Source organism: Monodon monoceros, unplaced genomic scaffold (genome assembly GCF_005190385.1).
Source record: "Monodon monoceros isolate NGI ecotype Baffin Bay Population unplaced genomic scaffold, NGI_Narwhal_1 Super_Scaffold_11, whole genome shotgun sequence".
Lineage (NCBI taxonomy): Eukaryota > Metazoa > Chordata > Mammalia > Artiodactyla > Monodontidae > Monodon > Monodon monoceros.
The window spans coordinates 18,506,082-18,533,860 of record NW_021703767.1 but is presented as its reverse complement, the minus strand read 5'-3'; the positions used below and the strand labels follow the sequence as shown (position 1 = coordinate 18,533,860).

The following is a 27,779-nucleotide window of genomic DNA, read 5'->3' as shown; positions in this document are numbered from 1 at the left end:
TCTCCACCGGGTCAAAATATATCAGTCATTAAAGCTTTGAAATTTAACAAAGCAACAAGAGTAACAATGCATTTCTTCACTTAATACAAATGACTCTTTTTGATAGAGCAGATCTCTTATTCTCATAAGCATCCTTTAAGGCTGAAAAGTAATTTATCAGTCCCAATCACCTAGGATGCCTTAAACATTCTTTAGTAAGATTGAATGTGGGTTTCTGTGGAAGCAAAATGAGAGCATAGGACAAATTATTAGATTCTCTATGAAAGAGACTCAAGCAAAGAACTATTGCACATCAACAAAATAAATCACCAAATTTTTTTTTTCTTGCTCAAACTTCTCAACTAAAAATCATCGCAACTTGGGAAGAAAAAATAAAGAGAGAGACCATCTGGAAATTAGAAGATACAAATATTGGGGTCCATCACTAATAAGACCTTAAGAATTCTAGAATTTGTTCATCTACAAAACAGGGTTATTGTTCTTTTCCCTTTTCTGAAATGTTCATCTTGCTTATTCCTTGCCCCTGCTCATTCACCCTACATAAGTGGTTGTGGTACCTGCATTCCTCACTGTATCCATTCTGGGCAGCATGTTTACTTCAAACATGGCTACAATAATTGCATCCTCTGACTTGAACTCACTTTTTTTGATTGAGCAGGAGAGTGATAAAGAAATACAGGAACTGGTGTGATTTAAAAAAAAAACAAAAACATAGATTCCTTGGGATTTTGCTTATTGATTCTTCAATGTGTTAATAATACCTTAACCACAGTATCACCAATTTGGGGCATTCTCAAATATCTTCAGCCTTATTTTGAAACTGAGATTAGAAACCTTTTATTTTATAATGAGCAAAATATGCTGACTTAAAAAACTATGCTTTTAATCAAGCAGTAGATCACTATAAAGTTTTAGAGTAGACCACCACAGAATTTATCATCATCTAGCTAGTAAAATAATTCATTTTATTTTGAAAACTGATTTCTTACAGAAGCGTTACCTTCTCAAGCAGTCAGCTTTTTGGTTTCCTGGTCCTCTGATGAAGATTATTTCAAGCTTCTATTCTAGGTAGCATCAAAATTCTTTTGCTGGCATTTGAAATCTTCCATTTCTGCCTAGATTGGCCAAACCTGTTTATTCACTTTTCTAGAAAAGGTTTTGTTGAGAGCTAAACCAAGCTTATTCACAGCTCTTTGCACACAGCTGATAATCAACTAATAGCTGAGTTAATAATCGAGCCAGAATATAAACTTGCTCAATTTTAGACATGTCTAGCAAGCTGCCAGGGTAAACACATTTAAAATAGGTCTTCCTCACTTGTGTAGCAACTGCTCATGCTTTTTACATATTTCTCTATATTGTTCAAGTTTTTCTATTAGCATGTATTGTTTTAATGCTTTTTAAAAAAGCCAACTGAAATATAAAATACATATGAATATTTAATAAATGAAATTTTATAATATATACTTTAAAAATGTTATTTGTGATAAAAATTTTATCTGCAATGTCTTTTTTACAATTTAAATCAGATTAATTCATTCTTCTCAGAAACAAGCTGCCAAATTCCTGTAACAGTCTTAACTGGTCGGTAAGTGCATTAGTCAATAAGTCATGAAACATCATGTAGTTTTTTTTTTTTTAACTTTCAACAATTATGATATTAAATGTATCTATTTTACATCATCATCATAAACAGTAATTGTAACTAACAGGTAGTGCTTATAAGGTGCCATCATGTTACACATATATTTACTCATTTACTCTTCCAAGAATTTTACATATATATATTTACTCAATCTTCAACAACCATAAACATTATTATCCCCATTTTACAAGGGAAGAAACTGAGGCATGAGCTACCCACAGTCAATATTTTGATCAATGGGAAATGCTGCCTTCCCAGAACACATGAGAAACTCCATGACTTGGTTGCTGGCCTGACATCACGTTGGTCGGAATCAAGGCTGTAAATGTAGGAACAGTTCCACTGTTTTCCATAGAGCTGGCTTTCAAAAGCCTTTCATTTTCCCCATTTCAACCACTACCTTCTTTCATAAAATACTACAATCCTAGCAACGCTCAAGCTAAATCTGTATTTTATGTTTCTTCCAGATGTAGCCACACGAAATAAGGAAAATGGCCTCTGAGCTCCCCATCTCAGCTAAGATTTCATATGTGAAACTGAGTCTTCTGTATCCCACTCTGAATAGTCAGCTAACTAATCTATTCAGCATCCCTTTTTCATATATCTATTAGCTCGTGAACACGTCCAGGCTTTTTCTTTTCTTTTTTTTCAATGACTTACTTTATTCCTAGAGCAGTCCATTCCAATCTAGTTTTTGGTGCATTTCTACTTCTAAAAAGGTACCAGGAAAGCATATCTATTAACCATTAATCTGAAGAGAAAAATTCACCAGATTTTTTTTTTCAAAGAAAAACACTAGTGTCCTCACTGAAACAGTTATTTCTTAAACTATCCACATTAAACTGAAAAAACAGTTACATAACATCTTCCCCTTCCTCTGGTTTTCATTTCAAAATTCAGTTTGAGGGTTCAGGTGCTATTTGCTTTCCTTTTACTAACAACTACAAGGAAAACTAAGAAATAGACATTTTCTGGCTTAAACTTGTTACTCATTCAGGGGGTCTGCTCATCCCTTCACTTTGGCGTCCTCTGCCTGCCACCCTCCATCTTCCTCCAGCCACTCACGAGGGTGTATCTGGATACGGGCTGTGACACACAGGGTGACAGCATCCCCAAGGATTTGCAGAAGATGGTGCTAGTGTCAATTCTCACTCCGTACATATGTAAGTGAGGTCCTACTATAAAAAGGAAACCATTTCATAGTCAAGTAGAAGATGAAGAGGTAGAAAACTGCCAGAAAAATCTACAACAAGCTAAACATTTTATTTTCCCCAGCCTCCTCATTGCTGCCCAGTGAATCACTTTTTTCATCATGTACTCATTCCCTCAGTCAAGGTGCTAATGAAGATGCCGCCTCAGAGCTCTGAGACCCTGCTTTCAGCCCCTCACCTTCGGTCCTTCACCTCCTTATTTGGAATTCCCTACTCCTCTCCAGAGTGTACCCTGCACCTTTGCTTTCTGTCTCAGCATCTGTCACAGTTCATGAGCACACACTTATAATGATTTGTGTATGGTCTGTGTATGGTCCCCACTAGACTGGAAGCTTCCTGAAGCAAATGATGGTTTTGTTCACCAGGCTAGCTTCAGGACTACAAGAGAGAGCTTGGTCCAAAAGGAGAATCAATTAAAAAGGTCCCAAATGAATAGATGAGAAACTAAGAAAATCAAATCCCACACTGGCTCCACCCACACCCTCAGGGGTGTAGGGGTGTGTGTGTGTGTGTGTGTGTGTGTGTGTGTGTGTGTGTGTGTGTGCATGTGTGTGTCTAGGAGGGGAAAGATGGAGAGAAGTATGTAAACAAATATGTAAAAGCAAAGACTTAATCTCCCTTCTCCCAACCTGAGATACAAATCTGGCTGGAAAGGAACCACCAAGAAATTCTCCAGGATTATCTCATCCCACTGTTCCTTTATTCCTTATATATAGATGTTTATACTGTTAATATTTTACTCAGTATGCCACTTAATCTGCACTTTCCTCTTGGTACTTAACACTTTCTGTTTTCTTTCATAATCATGTGCCCGTCTTATTTACTCTGCAAACTTCCTGGGAACAGGAGGAGGGTGAGGGGAAATAAGGTGTATGCAAGTCAATCTAAACCTTACTTCCTGGAGCTTTATTTTTAAAGTACATGTATAAGGCTTATCTTTGCATTTGTAAGTGATATAACTAGGCAGAAATTAGAGAAGTATATTAATCGAAGATGCTTCGTAAGTCTCTTAAGGTAATACATATCCCCACCTAGATCAAACGTGCAGAAAGAGAAGGTACATTTCTACTGAATTTTACCACACTCAATGGTAGTTTAGTGGCCACACGAAAGGCACATAATAGCTGTTTATTTCTAGAATGACTGACAACCTTCATCTTCATACAAATATCTGTATAGAAATCTCTAGTATGCCATGAAAAGTAACACAAATAGAGGTCCTCTAGCAACAAGGAGAAAGCCTTTTCCACAAGGATAACCTCTATGTTCTTCTCTTTTTTTCCTGTTCCATTATGGTTCATTACAGGATACTGAATATAGTTCCCTGTGCTACACAGTAGGGCCTTGTTGTTTATCCATTCTATATATAATATTACAGTTTGCATCTGCTAATCCCAAACTCCCAATCCAACCTCCCCACACCCCCTTCTCCCTTGGTATTCTCTACATCTGTGAGTCTGTTTCTGACCTCTCCGTTTTTCTTCAAACCAATATTCAATGGGTCATATTATTTCTTTCTTTTTTTTCAATCGGGCATTTCTAATTTAACCTTGTGATTTATTTAGTTATATGTTCCTCTTCATTTCCCCAACCAGAACCAGGGATCATTATTCTCTCTGGAGTACTTCTCTGCAGTACTAATGGCCTCCCAAGTACCCATCACATGCCTCTGCTGGTTAGGGTGACAAGAGAGCCGCTTGGGTGCCCTGCCCATGTCATGGCTTTCCACAGGTCAGGCAGAAATAGTGATTCCTTATACCTCACCATCAAATCTGAGCTTCACTATTCTGTGCTCAGGCATCTACCGTTAGGTTAGTTCTGGCCAGTGTGAGTAGGTATATATTATCTGTGAATCAGCACCACTATGAAAGCAGATACTTGTGATTAGGTTAAATCCCACAATATAGGAAAACAAAACTTAAGAGGAATCAAGTTTAAATAAATAAATGTCAGGGCCTTTTTAACTCATACTGTCACTGTACTAGGGAAAATCATCAATTCAGGTAATGATGCTTCCCCCAGAAGCTGAGGCCCCATTGTCATTGCCCTTATTCATTTCTTTTTTTGAGCCATCTGCAGCAGACCTATTTTCTAAGCCCTACAAAAGACAGTCAACTCATAATTACATCTTTTCAGTGGACAGAGATTTAGCTGCATAAATCCCCCTCAAACCTCATCAGAATGAATTGCCTACTTTTCCATTAACGCTTTGCAAAATGCAAACTGTGAATCTCACCTCCACCCTTTGAAGGAAGTGACAGTAACCAGTGAAAATGTCCAAAAGGATGGGAGGAAGAGCAAAAAAATGCAGTCAAACAGGCTAAAAAAGAAATCTGAATCATATTTGCCTACACGCTGCATACTTTTACACAGAGAAAAATATTGCTCAAAAGAGTTAAATATTTACTTTTTGGCAAAAGCTTCAACTATAAAGGATATGATATGCTGTTAATTACTTAATATGTGTCTTTTAATGTGTAATAAGACAATCAGGAAAACTGAAATAATCATTGGAGTAAATTTAAGTATTGGAAAAATCCCAGCTCCCTTAATTAAATGCATTTTTAAAATAGAAAACCAAATTCTTCAACTCTTAAAACAATCTGCCTTAACTAGCCCTGAGGTGATTCCTGAGCCACTTGTAGGAAAAAGACAGAAGAGGAAAAAGTTCAATGACCTTGTAAATTAGGGACTAAAAAGCTGTTAACGGTGTGACACTCAGTATAGTCTCAGTGGAATTACAGGAAAACATTTGTCCAGAAATTGCTTTCTTGGAAAATCACCATGAGGTAGGGGAAGAGGAGAAACAAACAAACAAACATCCGGGGAAGGGAGGTTACCAATAGTAAAATACAGAATGGGAACCCAAAGGATGCGAAATACAACCTTTTCTGCCCCAGCTGCCAAGCAAACAACTTCTAAGCATCTTCAGATAAAAAGGAAAATAGTCATTTTGCACAGGCGTTAGCTGAATGTTCGAGAGTTGGATCAATGGGGAAGACTTGCTATACACCTAGCGGTGGGTGGATTTCACCAGGCTGCAGCCTCCACAGATTTTCTTTGCTGCACTGCAGAGGCGCCATCTTCTCCGTCTTAATCTTCACCCAATTCTACCCTTTCATCTGCACCCTAAAAAAAAGACCCTAAGGACCCTCCACAGCAGGCTGCGTCCCCAGGGAAGCTAAACCAGAGTGCCCAGCGCTGCCAGGGAAGAGGCCGCGCCTTCATCAAACAAACGCCTCCTTTGATGCACAGGAGGGGAGTGCTCGTGCCTCCCCACCACCAGCCACTGCCCTTTCCAGACGCACACCCCACTCTCCGCGTATTTCTCCTCAAGGACTTCACAACCGAGCACAGAATCAGCAAGCCGCGGAGGTGATGGGAAGTGGGGGGGGGGGAAGTAGAGGGGCCCCGAGGCACCGCCAGAGCCCCCTCCGGGACAGACGCGCAGCACGGGGAAGAGAGTCAGGCGGCAGCCTCGGTGGCTCACAGACCAGCGCGGCTCAGCCCACCGCGCCCCGGGCCGGCGAGGGCGGGGTGTCGCGGCTTTTGTTCCCAGGGACCTTCGCCCTCACCAGGAGAATCGGAGGGTGCGAGCGAACGCCCACAATGTCCTGGTTTGGAGAAGGTGAGAGGTGGCTGCGGGTGTCCGACCCCTCCCATCTCTCTCAACTTAACACAAAAGGGAGACGCAGAAATGTACAAAGTTTGCCTGCGGAGGGTGTTGTGCGACCCTGCATGTTGGGGTCGCACTCGGGCGGCAGCCCCGAGCTGCCGCGAAGAGGAAGGAGGAGGAAGGAGGTCGGGCCGGGAAGGGGTGGTGGGGATGCGAAGAGAAGGTGAAACGGGGCGGAAAAGGCAAAGGGAAGCGGGGGGTGGAGGGTGCCCAGCTTCCCGAGCTCTCCCGACTCCTCCTCGCCAGGGCCCGAGAGAAAGGGAAGGGCAGCGATTAAGTGCCGGGGACAGAATCCAGGGACGCTGCGTTTTCGGTTTTCCCCACGTGCTCCCTCCCCCTATCTCTCATCTGGACGTGTCTCGCCTCCCCCCGGCCCCCGATTCAGGGACTGAGTCAGGGTCCGAGCTCAGGACAGCCTCCTCCTCTTCTCGCCCCCGACTGGCGCCGACCCAGGGGCCCGACGCCTCGCCCGCTCCCTCTCCGCTGGCCGGAGCGCGCGTCCCCAGGGCAGGGCTGGGCCGGAGGCGGGGATGCGCAGGGCGCCCGCAAGCGGGGGTGTTGGGCGCGGAGAGGAGAGGGGTCCCCTCGACTGCCCCCGGCTTCTCTGGATTAAAGACTCAGAGGGAGCGGGTCCCCTCCTCCCCCACCCACCCCATTCCGAGGCGCGGCACCCACCTCCAGCGCCCGAGCAGTCCAGGCGGCCAGCAGGACCAGTGCCAAACCGGGCAGCATCGCGACCCTGCGCGGGGCACCGACTGCGCTGCTGTGCGAGTGGGATCCGCCGAGCCCTTGCTCTGCCGGTGTCGCCGCCGCCGCCGCCGTGTCCTGTGGCCCCGCGCTCGCGCTGCTCAGGGTGCTCTCTCCTACCGCTGCCGAGGAAACTGACGGAGCAGCAGCGCGGCGGCGGGGCTCGGAGCCCGGCGAGTCAGCTGATTCGGCCCAGCCCGCTCGGCACCCGAGAGAGACCCCTAGCGGAGCCGCCGGGGAGCTGCGCCCGCTCGGCCGGGAGGGGCCCGCGCCCCCGGCGTCCACAGGTGCGGCGACCCCGGCTCCCCCGGTTCCTCGAGCGCCTCCCCGGCCGCCTGCCACCTGAACCCCGCGAGCAGTAGGAGGGAGAGTCTGGGGCCGGGAGAGGGACGGCGGAGGATCAGGGAAAGGTGAGTCCTAGGACGTCTGGGATGCAGAAAAGTCGAGAGCGCTCCGCGCCGTTACCCGTGAGCTTGACTCATCCGACCCCGCAGGCCTCTCGGGGGTATCGTATAAAGGGCTGCTGCTGGGGTGCGTTTTTATCCGCATTTCGCTTTTTGTCTCGGTTTGAAGAGGTGGGGGAGGCGTTTCTGGAAGAGAATGTGAACAAGACAAGCTTAAAGGAAATAGGATTTCTTTGCTTGTAAAGGGAGCAAAAGCCTCATTTTTTTCCCGTCAAAAGCAACCACGAGTAACCTGGAATTTCTATCTTTAGACCGAACCGAAGGAGAAAGGCGCCGGACCTGGAGAAGAAGCAGTGACCTATTTACTTCTCCTTGAAAGAAGGTTTTTTTTTTTTAAAAAAAAAACTTTTTTTGGTTTATTTTTTGTTTGTTTTGAGAAGGGGACGGTCATCTGAGTTTTTGTTGTTGTTGTTTTTAATCAGGCAGGGATGTAACATCATCTGAGATGTGGGTGAAGTGAAGTTAGGAGGGGAAGGGTCTGGAAAGATGATTCCCTTTAGACCCCCATACCTCAGAACTTCTGACCTCAAACTCTGTCCTTGTTCTTCCTCGTGTCTGTCCTAAATTACAGAAATCAGCCTTCTGGGAAGCCACTTTCTCCTAGGTTAAACACAAGCCATCCAATGCCGGGTTAGTATCCAGTGAGTCTAGAATGGGCTAGAACTGCCCAGATACATCTGCTCTTGACCTGAAGGAGCATCAGCCACCAAGGCACAGTCCAGAGTGGGGCTGGTGGGAGGGAAGGAAGCCACGGACTTCAGATGTGGGATCTTGGCTCAGCCAGGAGGATGCTGGCTTCTTTCCCAAGAAATCAGTACTTCTCTGCCAGCTCCCCTAGGTGTTGTCTTCTGTCTTTACTTACCAGGCATCCAAGCCTGACCCGTGGATTACTTTTTCCCCTTAATGACCTCTGAATGTCCTCAACAAATAATGATAAATATTTGTTACCGCGAGTCATTTGTTTACATGCTTTATGTCATTCACTTCCCATGAATGTCAATGAGGCCCTTACTGTTTTTATTTCCATTTATAAGTTAGGAAGCTGACACTAAGGATCTCCTTCCTAATCTGACAGCAAGTAAGTAACAAAAAGTTGAGACTGCAGGAGAGAAAAGCACCAGTGACAGCAAAACCCAGCTGCTTCCAAACACGTTTACCCACCACTACATTTCTGTCTGTCCCAGGTTTATAGGAACAATTGAAGGCATCTGAATGCAAGTAGGAGTATGACTCAAAAATGTGGAGGGGACAGGATCAGCTCCAAAATTTGCAGGGTCCAGTGCAAAACGAAAAGGTGGGACCTTTTGTTGCAAAATTAAGAATTTTAAGATGGCAACAGCAGAATGTTCAACCAAGCACAGGGCCCTCCTGAGCACGGGACCCTGTGTGACCCAACAGATTGCATGCCCAGGGAACCAGGCCTGGGAAGGAGGAAGCAATTTTTAAGAGTAAGGGACTTTCACTGAGCACAAAATTCAAAAATATAGAGGTGAGGTTATAACTATGAAAATACAAGTCCTTAGATTTGGCATTTTCCCTTCCCACTGTTGAAACATGCCCCTCCTCACCCATCCCTGGAAAAGATGTTCCCTAGGGGAAGATGACTAGCTGCTGACTGTGTCAGAATGAATGGACGTTCTTTACTTTTTCTCCCATTTCATCACCACTCAGAGATCCTGATGGCTTTTACTTTTCAGCCACTGTCTCTGTTCTGCGCTTTATGCTCTTTCCTGCCCTGAGGTATCTTCAGGAACCTCTGAGCAGTAAATCCAAGAACATCTCTAGTTAGAACTATAAGCGCTGGGACAGGCACTGACCACCCACTGGCTGGAATCTTCACCACATTCCCAGCCCGGCCTCAAATGCCTCAGCTTGGGGGACATTCACTAGCTCTTCCAACAATGCATTCTGTCTTTGGGCTGCTCTGATCACTAGAAAGTTCTTACCCCACTTAAAGCCCACTTCCCTTTCCTTTACCCTCCCACTCAGATGTCCTTGTTGCACCTCTGTGAACAAGCCAAGCCAGTCTTTTCCACACCACAGATCGTCACATAAATAAAACCAGCAGTTTTCATGCTGCTTCTGCCTCAGCGTCCTGTCTCCACTTCCCTCAACAGGTGTGTAGGTGGCACAATGGCACCTGTTTCTGGTTCCTTCTGCACTTCTCTAAATGTGTTCCGGTTTGTGTCTTTTCACAGTTCTCCAAGGGTGCTGTGGCCACTGCAGCATGGAGGAGCCTGCTGCCCACCTCAGCCTGTGGGTGAGTGTTGCGTTGCATTGGGTGGACTCAGATTGGTCACATTTGCTCCCAAATCTCCCGTCTGTTTTATGCAGAGTGCTGCTGAGTTGCATCTCTGTCATCTTGTGTTTAAGGTGTTATCTGTGCCCTGCAGATATCACCGAAAGCAATCTTTTATTATTAAGGTATAGTAGATGTGCAATATTATATGTTTCAGGTGTACAGTATAGTGATTCATAATTTGTAAAGGTGGTTATACTCCATTTATAGTTATTATAAAATATTGGCTGTATTCCCTGTGTTGTACAATATATCCCTGTAGCTTATTTATTTTTATCTAGTAGTTTGTTCTTCTTAATCCCCTACCCTATCTTGCCCCTCCCTCTTTCCCTCTCCCCACTGGTAACCACTAGTTTGTTCTCTTTATCTGTGAGTCTGTTTCTTTTTTGTTACATTCACTGGTTTGTTTTACTTTTTAGATTCCACATATGGGTGATATCATGCAGTATTTGTCTTTCTCTGTCTGACTTATTCACTTAGCATAATACCCTTCAAGTCCATCCATGTTGTTGCAAATGGCAAAATTTCTTTCTTTTTTATGGCTGAGTAATATTCCATTCTGTGTATATACCACATCTTCTTTATCCATTCATCTGTTGATGGACACTTAGGTGGCTTCCATATCTTGCCAATTGTAAATAATGCTTCTATGAACGTTGGGGTGTGTGTATCTTTTTGAATTAGTGTTTTCAGTTTTTTTGGATATATACTCAGGTGTGGAATTGCTGGATCATATGGTAGTTCTATTTTTAGTTTTTTGTGAAACCTCCATAGTACTGTTCTCCACAGTGGCTGCACCAGTTTACTTCCCACCAACAGTGTACAAGGGTTCCATTTTCTCCACATCCTTGCCAACACTTGTTATTTGTATTCTTTTTGATGGCAATCATTCTGCCAGGTGTGAGGTAATATCTCATTGTGGTTTTAATTTGCATTTCTCTGTTAACTAACGATGTTGAACATCTTTTCTTGTGCCTTTTGGCCATCTGCATGTCTTCTTTGGAAATGTGTCTGTTCAGGTCTTCTGCCCATTTTTTAATCAGATCATTTGTTTTTTTGATGTTGAGTTGTATAAACTATTTATATATTTTGGATATTAACCCCTTATTGGTCATATCATTCACAAATACTTTCTCCCATTCTGTGGGTATGTGTCTTTATGTTTTGTCAGTGGTTTCCTTTGCTGTGCAAAAGCCTTAAATTTAATTAGGTCCCATCGTTTATTTTTGCTTTTATTTCCTTTGCTTTAGGAGACAGATCCGAAAAAAATATTGCTACAATTTATGTCAAAGAGTGTTCCGCCTATGTTTTCTACTAGGAGTTTTGCAGTTTCCACCAAAAGCAGTCTTAATCTGAGCCAGAAGGTGGGCCCTGTATTAGTCTGCTAGGGTTATCATAACAAAGTATCACAGTCTGGGTGGCTTAAACAACAGAAAATTATTTTCTTGTAGTTCCGGAAGCGAGAAGTCCATGATCAAAGTGTCCATAAGGTTGATTTCCTCTGGGGCCTCTCTCCTTTGCTTGTAAATGGTCACATTCTCCCTGTGTCTTCACATGGTCTTCTCTCTGTGTATATCTGTGTGTTAATTCCCTCTTCTAAGGATACCAGTCATATTGGATTGGGGCCCACCCTAAAGACCTCATTTTAACTTAATTACCTCTTTAGAGACCCTATCTCCAATTATAGTCATTTTCTGAGGTACTGGGGGTTAGGACTTCAATATATGAATTTGGGGCAGGGGGAGGGGCACACAATTCATTCTATAACAGGTGCTCATTTAGAGCAGCTAGGACTTGTTCTATAATCCTGTCACTAATCTTTGACATTTATTACCAATGATCAGTGGTTCTTCTGCCCTTTTCAATTGGAAGATCATTCAGCTCAACAGAAAAAAGTAGAAATTTAGTGGACTTCCCTTGTGGTCTAGTGGTTAAGACTGTGCTTCCAATGCAGGGGGCACGGGTTTGATCCCTGGTCAGGGAACTAAGATCCCGCATGCTACTGCAGCTCAACCAAAAGGAAGGATTCTGCTTTTTCTCCCTCCCATGCTGCATCATGACCCCCAGCAGCTACCTTAATCAAGATCATCTGGTTCTGAAAGTAAATAAAATGTTCTTTTACATTTTTCCTTAGATATTGTTATCAAAGCCTAAGTTTATAATGACAATTAAAATCTATATTAGTTTGCCAGAGCTGCCATAACAAAATACCACGGACTGGGTGGCTTAAGCAACATAAATTTCTTTTCTCACAGTTCCAGAAGGTAGAAGTCCATCGAGGTGCTTGCAGGGTTGGATTCTGAGGCCTCTCTCCATGGCTTACTTATGGCCACTCTCTTGCTGTGTCCCCACTGGGTTTTTCCTCTATGCCCACACATGCTTGGTGTCTCTTTCTATATGTCCTAATAACCTCTTCTTATAAGGACATTGGTCAGATTGGATTAGGGTTCCACTCCAATGACCTGATTTTAAGTTAAGTATCCCTTTAAAGCCCTATATCCCTCATACAGTCACGTTCTAAGGTACTGGGAACTAGGATTCAACATATGAATTTGGGGGGAACACAGTTCAGTCCGTGTCAGAACCCCTAACATTATCCTCACATTTAAGCTACTCTCCTATCTGTTCTTGAGAGTGTATTCCTGCCACCTTTTATTCACGTCCTTTCGAAACCAGCCTGCTTCCTAGGTAACCAGAGTGGTTTCTTTAGCTGCCTCCTGGTTGAATATTTGGATAACTTGGTCACTCCGGACTTCCAATAGTGTTATAAATCATGGTACCTTCTAGAGATGTGCTGCCTTGCTGAGTATTAGCTGTGATGGCAGATACTGTGACATATTTGAGCATTTCACATGCTTAACAGCCTGTCTTCCCTTCTAGAAATTCATGCCAATTCCTCTCTGTGGACAGACCAGAAGTGGATCTTGAGTTGCATTCTCTCTCTTCTCTTTTTACCTTCTCTGAGATGGAGGGAATTATATATTTCCTTATCTTGACTACAGCCTTCAATATCCACAGACGTCTAAACTGTACATAGCATTCAAGCTTTTCATGATAAAATTCTTTCTCACAATAATGGGTACAGTTTTTCACATAATAAGATTTTCTTTCTTTTTAATAAACAGACATAAAGAAAATTTTAAATGAATAATTAACCCTTAACATACCTGTATTTAACTGCACATAGCTAACATACCTTCACCTATACAGAAGATGCAACATTTTATTTGCCCTGTTTCTTAAGTTACTGCTTCATTCATGGGTCTTTACTTCGCTAATGCACCTGTGAAGTGTTCATATATCTTCAAACAATACAACACCTTAAAAATTAGTCCTCTGCAATCACTACACAAAACTACTTCAGAGACAGCCTTCAGATTCAAATAAGAGATAGTTTAGAAATAAGTGTATTTCAGTAGTAACTCTATGGAACAATAATATTAAATGTTTAACCAGAGACCACTATTGGAAGCTGGCTTACATAACTTGTTTGAAGAATGATGGTAATTCCAAAGTTGCCGCAAGAACTCATTTAAAAGAATATTCCTATATTTTATGGAATAACAAGGAATAACAAGAGTGGAGAAAAAAGTAGACCATACATGCCAATCCCAGAGGTAAGAAGTGAGAAGATCAATCCAGTAGCAGGGAGATTTAATGGAGACCATACAGGCATTACACCGGTTTGCTTCTTTAGAGAACTTTAGTAATAGAGCAGCAGTATGCGATGGTGTAAAGGACTCAGGCTTTGAGAAACCTTGACTACTACATCTCAGTTTTGGATATAGTTGTGGAACCTACCAGAGCCTTAGTTTCTAAAAATGCATCCCCTCATCAGGTTGTGTGACAAACTGAGAAGGTGGCCAGCACAGTGCTTAGTTTATAATAGAAGTCAGTTCTCTTTTCTTTTTTTTTTGCAGTATGCGGGCCTCTCACTGTTGCGGCCTCTCCCATTGCAGAGCACAGGCTCCGGACGCACAGGCTCAGCAGCCATGGCTTATGGGCCTAGCCGCTCCGCGGCACGTGGGATCTTCCCGGACTGGGGCACGAACCCGTGTCCCCTGCATCGGCAGGCGGACTCTCAACCACTGCGCCACCAGGGAAGCCCAGTTCTCTTTTCTTGAGAGAGCAGTTCACTTGAGTGACCGGGACAGTCCTGACTTTGACGTTGCTAGGGGCTGTCAGTGAGCGCAGTGACTGTCAACCCAGTGTTACTTAGGTGGATCCGCAAGTAATGTGTTGCTAATAAAAGTTCCATATTTGTGAGTGATTTACTTTTTTGACACAGAAAGGAGAGCAGACTCAAGGTTACTCTTTTATCAGGCTGCTCATTTGTATTCCAATAATGTAAGCTTAGGCAATATGCTAAGAATTAGGATAAACCTTCACCACTCCCAAGGGCATGTGCCAGGTACGTGAAAGACAGGCATCCTGTCTGCAGGTGGCACAGTGCTTGGAAAGGCTGCCTGCCAGAGGTGCTGAGAGGACTAAATGGGGCTGGCCACCTCCTGCAGGATGGAGGACCATATCATGTGATCAAGAAGAGTCACTCCCCAGAGCAGCTGCTGGAAGTCACAGCTCTCAGTAGGATTGCTGTGGCCTGTGTCATTCAACATTGGTGACAAACATTGAGGCTGAGGGCTGTTATGCTCTAAGGCAACTAGACCTCTTTGTCTCCATACATCATGCCTAGGGATTGTCCTTCATGGTTTCCTTTTTAAAGAGAGAGAAGTTCTAGAGTCTTTGATGAGTTAAGGCTGTAGCCAGAGAAGTGTTACCTAAACCAAAAATGATTGGGAAGATTCCAGGCAGATAAAACTTGAGTATTCCTGAACACATTTTCTAAATAAACAATATCCTGAATGACAAAACAAACACGCAAACTGGGCTTCCCTGGTGGCGCAGTGGTTGAGAATCTGCCTGCTAATGCAGGGGACACGGGTTGGAGCCCTGGTCTGGGAGGATCCCACATGCTATGGAGCAACTGGGCCCGTGAGCCACAACTACTGAGCCTGCGTGTCTGGAGCCTGTGCTCTGCAACAAGAGAGGCCGCGATAGTGAGAGGCCCGCGCACCATGATGAAGAGTGGCCCCCGCTTGCCACAACTAGAGAAAACCCACGCACAGAAACGAAGACCCAACACAGCAAAAATAAATAAATTAATTAATTAATGTAAAAAAAAAAAAAACACACACACACAAACCAACTACCAAATAAATAAAAGCTTCACAGTCATTTGTCCCTAAGTAAACACCCCAACTTTGCTATATCCAACTTTGCTATATCCCTCAATTAATATTTTCTGTCCTATGTGTAATTTATTCCAGTTAAACTGGAATAAATATAACTCCTAGGAATGAAAGTGTTTGGTATTGCTGGATCAATCAAAATTTTTTACACTTCCACTGTGGATGGAGTAAAATACTGATACATTCACTCCCCTTAAAGAGCTTATGTTTATGTGAGAAAAATATCTGGGGGAATAAAAGCCATAGTGAATGGTGACTGTATTTAACAGTACTGTACTATGTATTTGAAAGTTGCTGCGAGAGTAGATCTTAAAAGTTCTCATCACAAGAAAAAAAAATTGTAACTATGGTGGTGAGGGATATTAACTTATTGTGGCGATCATTTCACAATATATCTGTATATCAGATCATTCTTATACACTTAAAACTAATACAATATGTCAATTACCTCAATTAAAAAATTTTTTTTAAATAGTGAAAACCATACATCAGTAAGTACAACTTGAGTGTATATATATGAATTCATCAGAAAAAAAGTAGAATCATAGACCTGTAGTATTGGAAAGGGTTAATATGGGACATCAGGAAGAGGTTTTATTTTTTTTGCAGGGGATTTGATATCACCATAAAAAGGGAAGAAAAAGGGGCAAGAAGGAAAATGTCTTAAGGAAGGGTTATGCGAATACATCAAGAGTGTTCCTGATGGGGCTGTTAAGTGGGAGTTAGCTGCAGGGAGGTGTTCATGTTTGGGGAGCTGGGGAACTTCGGTCAGATGGACTGGACTTCGGTAGGCTGCTTGCTGCTCACTACAGGTTTCCTCATCAATCGGACATATCCTCACATTTCTAGAGAAAGGTCTGTCAGTGGGGAAGTGGTAGGGTAATTTGGAGGATGAAAACGTTGCAGTTGGGAAGAGTGAGAAGGGAATGCCAGATGTTCCAGGTGTGACCATAAAAAGTGTGTGAGGACATCATGGTAGGACACTTTATGACTGATAAGGCGTCAGGATTACTGTGTGCCAAGCTGGGGACTTTACATGCAGGATCTCAGGGAATACTTGTCAGTTGTGTTGGGGTGACCCTCCATGTCACAAATGAGGAAGTGAGAGGGGTTCAATCAGCCAAAAAGGGATGGAAGAGGGAGACACCTGCTCTGTCTTACCTGGACATCACTGATGATGGGTTTTTTTTTAATGAGGGAAATAATAAATTAGATTCTTTGTGTGTTTGTTTGTATTTAGGGGTCAGAAGTACGTACAGTAAGAAGTACCTGAAGTGTGACAAATAAAAACAAGGGAAGGCGAGTGAGAGATGAACACTGGAGGTGTGACTGTGGCTGTTGTCTGTGACAATTGATGATTTATCCCCAGCCGATGAGCTGTTGATGATTCAGATGAAGTTAAAAAAAGAAGATATGTTTTTGTGTTTACTTATAAGAACCAAATAGTCACTTGGAGGTTTACTGTTTGTGAGGTGAACCCTAGATACCCCTGTAAATGCAGTGTGAGAAAGAAGTGAGCTATATTTCTATCTCGAGATTGTTTTCCAGTACAGGAATGCATTGGAATAGTCCTTTCTGAAAAATGAAGAATAGTATCACCTAGCACAGTTTCCAAACTGTGTACCGTGGAACCCTAGTACAGCAGCATGTTACTATTTGTTGCGTTCATACAGGAAAAGAGCCTGTAATCAAATAAGTTTGAGAAATAAGCAGTTAAATAAAATGAAGCAAATATCTTTTCTTTAGAATGCCTACAACCGTTTACAATGCTGCTTTGCATTTTGAATTTTAAAGAGGGTATCTCCTAATGCTGAATCCGCCCCCTCCCCTGCTTTTGTTTTGTTTGCTGCGTGGACTCCTGGTACCAGTGTTGCACAAAGCAAGCTTTAGGGAACTCTGCTTTGAAGGCATTCTAATAGACTCTCGGATTTTTTTTTTTTATTTATACCCTTGCAGAAATGAAGGTTTATAGTGTACATTTTCACCAAAGCAGATGGGTTCTTTCCCCTGAAAGGTGTTTCCACACATGACCTTGAAGATAAATTAATAAAGGAAAAAAAAGTAGAAATATTAGGCTGACAGACGTTTTAAAGTAGGGCATAACAGATGCCATAAAAAACATTCTGAAAGTTTAAAGTAGGAGTTAAAATGTGTGTTATATGGAAGATACCGGATTAGAGTCTTTGAATATTTATAATACAAATGTGCAAGTATATGACCAGCTTCTTCCCAGTTTGGGAGAGAAATGGGACAGAATCCAATTCGCATGTGAGACTGCTTCTCTGTAAATTTTCTTACGTGAAAAGGAGGAGGTATTGCTAAGTTTACAAAGATAAGGCTCAGGATAAGACTTGAGTTGACTGTACTGCCTTTAATCTTTCGGGATAGGGGCCCTTAAGAAGTGTCTAGGACCTCTATGCAGATGGGTGAAGAGTTTCAGTTAGGAGAGTTGAAGGAGACAGCTACTGGATTAATTTTTAAGAAGCTTTTGCTGAAATTTCTCATAAAGTATACATGGAAAGCAAAGGCATAAGGAGATACAGAACTCTCGGTCAAAAAAATAAATCTGAACTTCCATCGTTTTTCTCCGTTAGTCTTTACTGAAAAATTCATTTACCATTAATGGTGTCAAGGGGCCCTGTCAGCCCTCATTATTGTACCAAAAAGAAGAATAAGGAAAAGGCTTAGGGAGCCCAGTCTGAAAAGGAATGTTGTCATTTCTGTTTTTTCAACTCTCAGTAAAAACAGGTTCTGTTATCTAAACCTCACGGGACCAAGGGTCCAAATAATCCACCTTGTTCTGATGAGCTTGTGAAGCCTGGGAAGAGATACTGATGAAATAAAGAGGGAAACCAGGCAGGTCTGCTTTCTTTCACAGAGGAAGAGTAAAATAAGATGGAAATAAACGGGGACAATGGTGAAAACACAGATCTTGGTCTCAGATAATTCTAGAGTTGGAGCATCTACCCTGGATTAAATCTTGGAGAATATAAAATTTGGTACTCATTTGGGGCCTACATAAGAAAACAGGTCTCAGATTTGCTTAAAGTCCATTGTACCATTTCAATCCCAACTACTTGGAAGCTACTGGGAATTTTTTAAAAAAATCAGATTTGGTCAACAATGCTTGGTACTTTTCCACCGAAATCTCTAAAGAGCCCCCAAAGCCACGTGCAGGGCGTGCCTAGCAGAAGGTAGACCAAGATGTTAGATACGGAGCTGGAATAACTCAAGTCTTTACTGCTGCCTTATTAGTCTCAGTTCAACACCTGGGAAACATCCACAAGAGATGTTTTTCAGTCAAGATGAAGCAGCTCAGGCAAGCACAGCAATGCGCATTCACTCACAGGCTTACTTCTGTTTGGAATTAGTCTTCAGTGATAATCGTTCCATGTATGACTGAGTCTCCAGGAACCACAGCACAGCACACCCCAGTGCTTTATTAGTCCCTTGGGAGTGAGAAGCAGTTTTCTGTATAAGTAGCAGTTTCATCCCGATTTTTCAAGCTTGGAGCTCCCTCACCTTTCACACCCTTGAAGAGATGTTGGATGACTGGCCCAGAGGAACTTGTTCTCTCATTTCTGAATTCCTCTGGTAAGAAATAATTTGATTTAACATGATTTTCCTTCAATCCAAATGTGCCAGGGTGCCTCGTCCCCCTCCCATGATACCCTGTGACCGTCTTTCATCTCAACTCTCTTCCAGTTTCTAAGATCTGAAAAAGAACCTAGAATTACAGTGTTTAGAACAGAAGGGACGTAGTACTCATCTAGGCCAAGCCTTTATTTACTCATTCATTTTTATATGCAAATTATTTTTTAAATTTTTATTTTAAATATTGGACTATAGTCTGTTCACACAGTTGTGTTAGTTTCAGGTGTACAGCAAAGTGATTCAGTTATACATATACATATATCTATTCTTTTTTTTTTTTTTTTTTTGCGGTATGTGGGCCTCTCACTGTTGCGACCTCTCCCGTTGCAGAGCACAGGCTCTGGACGCGCAGGCTCAGTGGCCATGGCTCACGGGCCCAGCAGCTCCGCGGCATGTGGGATCTTACCGGACCAGGGCACGAACCCGTGTCCCCTGCATCGGCAGGTGGACTCTTAACCACTGTGCCACCAGGGAAGCCCCATATATCTATTCTTTTTCAAATTCTTTTCCCATTTAGGTTATTACAGGATACTGAACAAAGTTCCCTGTGCTATACATCAGGTCCTTGTTAGTTATCGATTTTAAATACAGTAGTGTGTATATGTCAGTCCCAAACTCCTAATTTGTACCTCCCCCCACCTTTCCCCTTTGGTAATCATAAGTTTGTTTTCTATGTCTGTGGGTGTATTTCTGTTTTGTAAATAAGTTCATAGGTATCATTTTTTTTTAGATTCCCCATATAAGAGGTATCATATGGTATTTGTCTTTCTCTGTCTGACTTACTTCACTTAGTATGATAATCTCCAGGTCCATCCATGTTGCTGCACATGGCATTATTTCATTCTTTTTTTTTTTTTTTTTTTTTTTGCGGTATGCGGGCCTCTCACTGTTGTGGCCTCTCCCGTTGCGGAGCACAGTCTCCGGACACACAGGCTCAGCGGCCATGGCTCACGGTCCCAACCGCTCCACGGCATGTGGGATCCTCCCAGACTGGGGCACGAACCCGTGTCCCCTGCATCGGCAGGCAGACTCTCAATCACTGCGCCACCAGGGAAGCCCTATTTCATTCTTTTTAATGGCTGAGTAATATTCCATTGTGTATATGTACCCAAGCCTTCAATTTAGTGAGGAATTACCGGTGACCCAGAGAAGTGAAGTATCTTACCTACAGTCATGTGACAATTTATTGGCAAAGCTTGGCCCTTGTCTCCCTGATTTCCCATTCTCATTTTATCTTGTGATACTTCCCAGACCTGGCAATCTCACCAGACCTGAGTCACGAAAACAGTCGGGCACTGAGACCAGCCATACTTTGTGAAGTGGTGATGTTTTTCCTCATCTAAAGTTGATTTATCTTTCTAGAATCTTGGAGTTGGAACCCAAGTTAAAAATCACCTGTTTGACCCACTCGTGAACGCAGGTATCTTGCCTGCAATATTCTTGAGGTAATTACTTGGTTTCTGGTAATTACTTGGTTAAGTAAAATAAGGTTTCTGCTTCCTTATTTTCTATGATTGGGAGCCATCTTCTGGAAGCATAAACGTTTCACTGGAATTTTTTTGTTGTTATATTGAGCTAAAATTTACCTTCTCTTCATTTCTATCTGTTGGTCCCAACTTGGCCAAGTGGAGGAATGCTAAATGCAAAGAGTGAGTTTGGGGTCATCCACAGGACACTCCTTCAGAAGTTTTAGGTCATTTATCCCCAGTGTTCCCTTAGGCCTCTCTTCTCTTTTCTAATCAAAACATTTGATTTTCTGAACAGTGGCTTATAGGATATCATTGCCAGATCCCTTATGATGCTGAACTTTGGAGGTATTCCTTTCTGCAAATGAATATATTTTATTTATTGATTCATTCAGCAAATACTTAATGAGTACCTATTAAGTGGAGGGAGATCAAAGAAAAACAAGCAGGTAAATAAGAAAATATATAGTGTGGTAAATAATGATACAGGCTATGGAGACAAATTAAGCAGAATCAAGGGGAGATGGAGAATCTGTGTGTAGTTAGGAGGTCTGAGGCTTGGTATAGGAATAACCTCACTGATAAGGTGACATTCATGTGCACATGCAAAGGAATTGAGAGAAGAGGAAGGCTTGCAACTGTTTTGGGGCAAGAGGATTCAAACATGAAGAATAGCTCCTGAAGCAGGAATAAGCCTGACTGTTGGAAAAGCAGCAGGATGACTCTTGAGGCCCTAATGTAGAGAATGAGGGAGGATAGTGGTAGGAGGTGAGGTCACAGAGGTTGTTACAGGCTGAATTGTGTCCCTACTCCCTAAAAATTCATATTATGAAGCCCTAAGCCCCAGTACCTCTGAATATGACTGTATATGGAGATAGGTCTTTAAGGAGGTAATTAAGTTAAAATGAAGTTTTTAGGGTGGGTCCTAGTCCTATATGACTGATATATTTATATGAAGAAGAGGTTAGGGCACGGACGCACACAGATGGAAAACCATGTGAGGACACGAGGAGAAGGTGGCCATCTAGAAACCAAGGAGACAGGCCTCAGAAGAAACCAACCCTGGGGACACTTTGATCTTGGACTTCTAGCCTCCAGAACTGAGAGAAAATAAATTTCTGTTGTTTAAGCCACCCAGTCTGTGGTGCTTTGTTATGGCAGCCCTAGCATACTAATACAGAGGTGAAAAGGGCCAGATAATGTAGGACCTTGAAAGCCATTGTAAGTACTTTGAGTGCAACAGGAGCCAATATGAGGCTTTGCAGAGAGTAAGGGCGTGATTTGTCTCCTGTTTTAAAGGGATCACTCTGGCTTCTGTATTGAAAGTTGTCTATAGCGAGGCAAGGACAGAGGAAGGAAAGTCAGGTAGGAAGTTATTGCAAAAATTTATATGAGGGTGGGAGGTGGTAATATGAGAGAAGTTTTGGAATATATTTTGAAGTTCGAGCTGAGCTGATTTCCTCATGGATTGCATTTGTGATGTGAAAGAGAAAAGACTCCAGGATGACCCAAAGCTTTTGTCCAAAGCAATGGGAAGAATGGGGTTAACGTGCACAGAGATAGGAAAGACTGTAGGAGTAGCAAGTTTTAGAGGGAGAACAGGTATTAATGGGGAAGTCCAGGAGTTTAATTTTGGACACATTAAATATAAGGTATTTAGAGTAAATACGGCACCAAGTGTTGGTGGAATAGGGCTGACAAGTAGAATTATGAACAAAAGCAGGGGTCTTTTGCAAGAGAGACTGACCTGGAAGTATGCTATTGCTTGCTCAGCTAGAGCAAGAATTTAAAAGCTCCCTCTTCAGGCAGACGGCCAGACCCAGGAGAACTCTGTCATCGTGCAGTCCATTAGGGCAGGATTTTAAACAGGAGTCTCACATCACTGTTCGACACTGGAACACCAGATTGTGTTGTCTTTATCAGACAGTCCATTCTCTCCTTCCTTATTCCCTCTCTTATACTGGTTTTATGTATTGCTCTCTACCACACTAGACTTCGAGGACACAAATTGGTGAATAGAGCACAGATCTTGTAAATCACACATGTACCTTACACCTGGCTCTGTCAGTTCCCACATAGTGACACCATGACAATTAGCTAAGCTCTGTCCCGTATCTTCCTCTGTAAAATGAGATAATACAACCTACTTCCTGGGGTTATGGTGAGGCTTAGAGATGACATATGCTAAGCGTTTGGCACATAATGGGCATGCAATAAATGCAGGTTTGGTACTGAAACTATGGATGTGGCTTGGACAGGGACTTTTATATGGTTCGGCTGCTTATACACAACAGCAAAAAAGAAGAGTTCACCGTGCAGTAGTGGACTAAAACAGGCTAAGTGTTAATGAGCTCTGACTGGGGCCTTGGAAATTGGCTGGGTAGAAATGAAGTCCTTAATATGGAACATCTTCAGCAAATGCCTGAAATGAAATGGATCTCGTTAACATACTGGGAGGATTCTTATGGGCAGCCTTTAGTCTGAGATGTTTTCAGCATTCTCTCTCTGTCTCTCTCCCCCCGCCTTCATTTTTATTTTTATTTTTTTATTATTATTTTTTTCTTGCGGTACGCGGGCCTCTCACTACTGTGGCCTCTCCCATTGCGGAGCACAGGCTCTGGGCGTGCAGGCTCAGCGGCCATGGCTCACGGGCTCAGCCGCTTCATGGCATTTGGGATCTTCCCGGACCGGGGCACGAACCTGTGTCCCCTGCATCGGCAGGCGGACTCTCAACCACTGCGCCACCAGGGAAGCCCCCCCACCACCACCGCCGCCTTCATTTTTAAACAGCTTTACTGAGGTATAATTTACATATCATACAATTCACCCCAAAACATAAGTGAAGTGTACAATTCAGTGGATATTAGAATATTTACAGATATGTGTAGCTATCATCACAGTCAATTCATCACCTCTAAAAGAAACTCCATAGCCTTTAGCTGTCACATCCCCTACACTTCCTCCCCGTGCCCTAAACAGCCGTTAATCTACTTTCTGTCTCTATAGTTTTCCCTGTTCTGGACATTTCATATGACTGGAATCATATAATATGTGGTCTTATGTAGCTAGCTTCTTTCATTTAGCATAATGTTTTCAGGGTTTATCTATGTGGTAGCATGTATCAGTACTGTATGGCCAAATATAATATTCCATTGTATATATACATACTACATTTTATCGATGTCTCAGTTGGTGGACATTTGGGTTGTCTCCTGTCTTTTGGCCATTATGAATACCACTGCTATGAGCATTAATGTATATTTTTTGTATGTGTGCAGACACAAGTTTTTATTTCTCTTAAGTATATACTTAGGAGTAGAATTGCTGAATTTCAGCCTTCTCTTTATACTCATCACTGGGAAGGTTAAGAGTTAGTGATTCTACCATCATCTCCCTGAAACACTTTCCCGTGACAGTCCTAAATTTTCTGCATTTTATTCACTTAGTTAATAATTACTGAGAAATGACTGCAAATCAGGTAACATTTTAGGCACCGGGCAACTTTGGTGGGCTCTTTGGTTTCTAGACTCTTCAAGATCTAGATGGAACCTGACAGTAGGGTAATTACTTTTTTTTTTTTTTTTAATCTATTTATCTGCGGCTGTGTTGGGTCTTCGTTGCTGCGTGCGGGCTTTTCTCTATTTGCGGTGAGCAGGGGCTATTCTTCGTTGCGGTGCGCGGGCTTCTCATTGCAGTGGCTTCTCTTGTTGCAGAGTATGGGCTCTAGGCACCCGGGCTGCAGGAGTTGTGCCTCGAGGGCTCAGTAGTTGTGACTCGTGGACTCTAGAGCGCAGGCTCAGTAGTTGTGGCGCATGGGCTTAGTTGCTCCACGGCACGTGGGATCTTCCTGGACCAGGGCTCGAACTGCCTTGGAAGGCAGATTCCCAACCACTGCGCCACCAGGGAAGCCCAGGGTAATTACTTTTATCTGTAGAAAATGTAATTGAAGACTACCTTATGCAGGAAAGCAAAAATAGCACTTAACCTGCATCTTTCTTGATTATCTAAATAAACATCATTATTTCTCTTTTTTTTTCTTTTTTTTTTTTTTTTTTGCGGTACGCGGGCCTCTCACTGTTGTGGCCCCTCCCGTTGCGGAGCACAGGCTCCGGACGCGCAGTCTCAGTGGCCATGGCTCACGGGCCCAGCCGCTCCGCGGCATGTGGGATCTTCCCGGACCGGGGCACGAACCCGTGTCCCCTGCATCAGGAGGCGGACTCTCAACCACTGCGCCACCAGGGAAGCCCAATATCATCATTTCTTAGCTCCTCTTATAAAAACTGTCCATAACCTCTTATAGAAGCTTGTTGTTCACACTGCTTATTTATACATTGATATTTGTATTCATTAATCTCCTCATCCATTCATTCCATACAAATTTAGTAAGCACCTACACTCAATCATTATACTATACTTAGTTGATATAAAGATAAGACACGCACTGCTCTTTGGAGAGAAATATACAAAAATAGGTTGTTATAATACACTGTGGTATTGATGAGATGTTCCTAACCCATTTTGGGGTTCCTGGGGAAGGCTTCCTGAAAGGTGAAAATGTACAGCATGGATATAGAGACAGGCCAGGGTAAGGTGGGGAACTTTCTAGGAAGAGGGAACAGTGAAAGGAGATACAGAAATAAGAAATATCATGGTACAAGTAGTTTAGTATTGCTGGATCATAAAGTGCGTCTGAGATCAAGAATCTTCACAGGGAAAATATAATTACTTAATATGTAGCCTGCCAGTGGGAATGAATGATTATGCAATAATTTACAACTGCCCGATAAATAGCTGTGTGACATAAGATAAGCCATTAACATCTCTGTGCCTCATTTGTTATCAAATGTTGAGTGGGAAACAGATTTCATGAATATCTCCTTTCTAAAGTGACACATAAATTGCTAAAAAGAAAGTCTTAAAGAACACTCTAATGTTGTCCCAAATACAGCCAAGTCCTGGAAAGATAGACCTATACGAGATAAAGGAGGTATGTCATAGATAAGATTCCAGATTAAACAGATTGAAGAACTCTGCAAAAAGGAAACAGATGAATTTCAGACCTGGCTTGGTGCCCCAGTTGTGCTGACTGCCTACAGAAGAAAATTCCCAAGCCCCAAATTCAAGTCTGCACTTATCCTTCCCAAACTCCACCCTCCATATTCATGAAAAGGGCACAACTATTATCTGACCTCAAATCCTCTCCTAATACTTGTTTTGGAATTTTTGATGCTCCTCTGCAGATTGTGGATTGTGAGCCTATGTAGCTATCCCATAGTATTCACAGTACTCATTTCTTCACAAAGTGGTTGCTGCGTTCTCCTGTGAAATTTGGCTATTCTTAGGTCTTCAAGATGATATATGGGGCTCTATCAGGGCCTGCATCACATTTTATTCTTATATGTATTGCTAGCAGTGGTCACTGGTTCCCCTTTTCCTTTTAGAAAGCTATACATTGTTATCTTTGACCTTCATTTGCTGCTTCTAGCTCAAGGCAGCCATACAACAAGCAAATAGAAGAGAAAGAGCCTGACACTCCAAGTGCCAATGCAACACTTTAAGTTGGGTTTGTGCCAGCCTCCAGAGCCTTTGCCCTCATACTTTACTCCATATTGGTAAAGCAGCAAGGGAGACCAGGGGGTAACCTTGGCGCCCATATGTAACTGTCCCCAAACACAGGCTGTAAATGCACAGAAGCACAAGAAGGAAGGAGAAGGGCTGTTGCCAATTCTTCCATCCAGTTGGTCCACCTGAGAGGTAGTCTAGTCTTGCTTCTTTAATAGTCAATCCTGTGAAAGAGGAACAAGCAATCTATGGCATGGAAAATGAACAGGGAAGAAGGCATGATGAAACCTGCAAGACATTATATGTAAGGGGCATAGAAAGAAGAAATGGAGACACACTGTGCTATTAGAGAACAGGTGTCAATTAAGTAACTAAAGTCTATGGTTCCCAAGTTGCTCTAAGATCATATATTGCTCCTTGGGAAGGGCCATTGCTAAAGTGGGTCCATTGCCATTAATGAAGGGAGACCTTACCCTGGTGAAAGGAAAGCTCCCACCTGTGCTGGTAAATCTGCTGTTGACTTACGTGGCACAGAAGCTTCTGGAATTACTACCATTTGTGACATAAAAATTTGAGTCATTTAAATTTTTTTCTTTTATGAAATAAAAATTTGCATAATCTAATGAAATTTGCACAGTAGCTATCATTCATGGAATGCAATTTCCAGCACTGAATTCCTAGGATAGGCTGCATTTGGAATTTAAAGTTTTATTACAAGCACCATTTAAGCTTTCTGTTTTCATCCGCTTTGTAATTTTTTAGTTGTCCAGTGGTGGGCTACCAAATCACTGCAATTTTATTCAGTAAAATGTCTACATATTGAAAACATAGTTCATGTATGTATTACTAAGACAATAAAACAACCACCAAGCCATAGGAAGTTCTTTTTTTGGGGGGGAGCTGGGGTCAAATTAAATATCAGGAAGAAACCCTCTGGGAGGCTTGCATGCCCACACCCAGCTACTATGTGTGTTAGCTGCTAAAAGCCACAGCTGCTCCATTTGATAAAGAATTGACCTCCATAGATGGGACCCACCTTCATGGATGTTGCCTGGAGGGAAACAGCCTTCACCCCCAACCAGGAGCAGCACACACCCACTTGACCGGTAAGGAAATATGAACGTCCAGCTCCTTTGCCTCAAGGTGGGACAATGTTTGTGGTGTCACTCTTGTTCCAAAACTATGGGATCAGGCTGAGACTAGACTTCAGCTGAAACCACATCTTTGCTTTGCTTTCCCCCTGTGTCCTATCCTGCTTCCTTCACTTCCTTACAAGTTTCTTCTGAAACACTCCCTCAAAGAATCAGTAACATAAGGATTCTTATCTCAGGCTCAGCTTCTTGGAAACTCAAAGGAAGACTATGTGAAAACGCTCACTAGTCCCAAAGTAGGATAACTATTGAAAAATGTTAAAATAAAGTGATACAAACCATTTTCAGAAAAAGGACAATTACAAAGTAATAAAGGATATCCATTTAAATATATAAAAATATGCATTGATGTTTGGAATTTTTGACATGCAATGACAGAGTAATGTGAAAATTGTATGCAATTATTGACATTCAGTTAGTAGAAGCATAGAAAGTCAAAGGTTAGCCATAGATGACTCCTGTCGAGAACAAATGTGTATGTCCATGAACCTGTATTTAATGGCCATAACCTTGTCAGCTACATCCGGTTTGACATGTACAGAAAGATATGTGATAATGGGATTGATTAATTCATTAGCATTATGAATCACTCAAAAACAGAATCTTTTAACACATTTTATTAAAGATTGACTAAAAACTGTTGGTTTGGAGAGGA

General features: G+C 42.5%; 1 protein-coding gene across 2 annotated transcripts in view; it reads right to left on the bottom strand.

Moving 5' to 3' along the window:
* Window positions 1-7,460, bottom strand: part of APP (amyloid beta precursor protein) — a 277,963-nt gene extending 270,503 nt beyond the window's left edge. The window contains exon 1 of one of the 2 annotated variants that reach the window (XM_029213882.1): window positions 7,208-7,460. In XM_029213882.1, coding sequence (XP_029069715.1) covers window positions 7,208-7,264 — 57 coding nt within the window. In that variant the 5' untranslated portion in view covers window positions 7,265-7,460. The remainder of the gene's footprint in view (window positions 1-7,207) is intronic. The other variant, XM_029213881.1, reaches the window with a different exon arrangement.
* Between the last annotated feature and the right edge of the window lie 20,319 nt (window positions 7,461-27,779).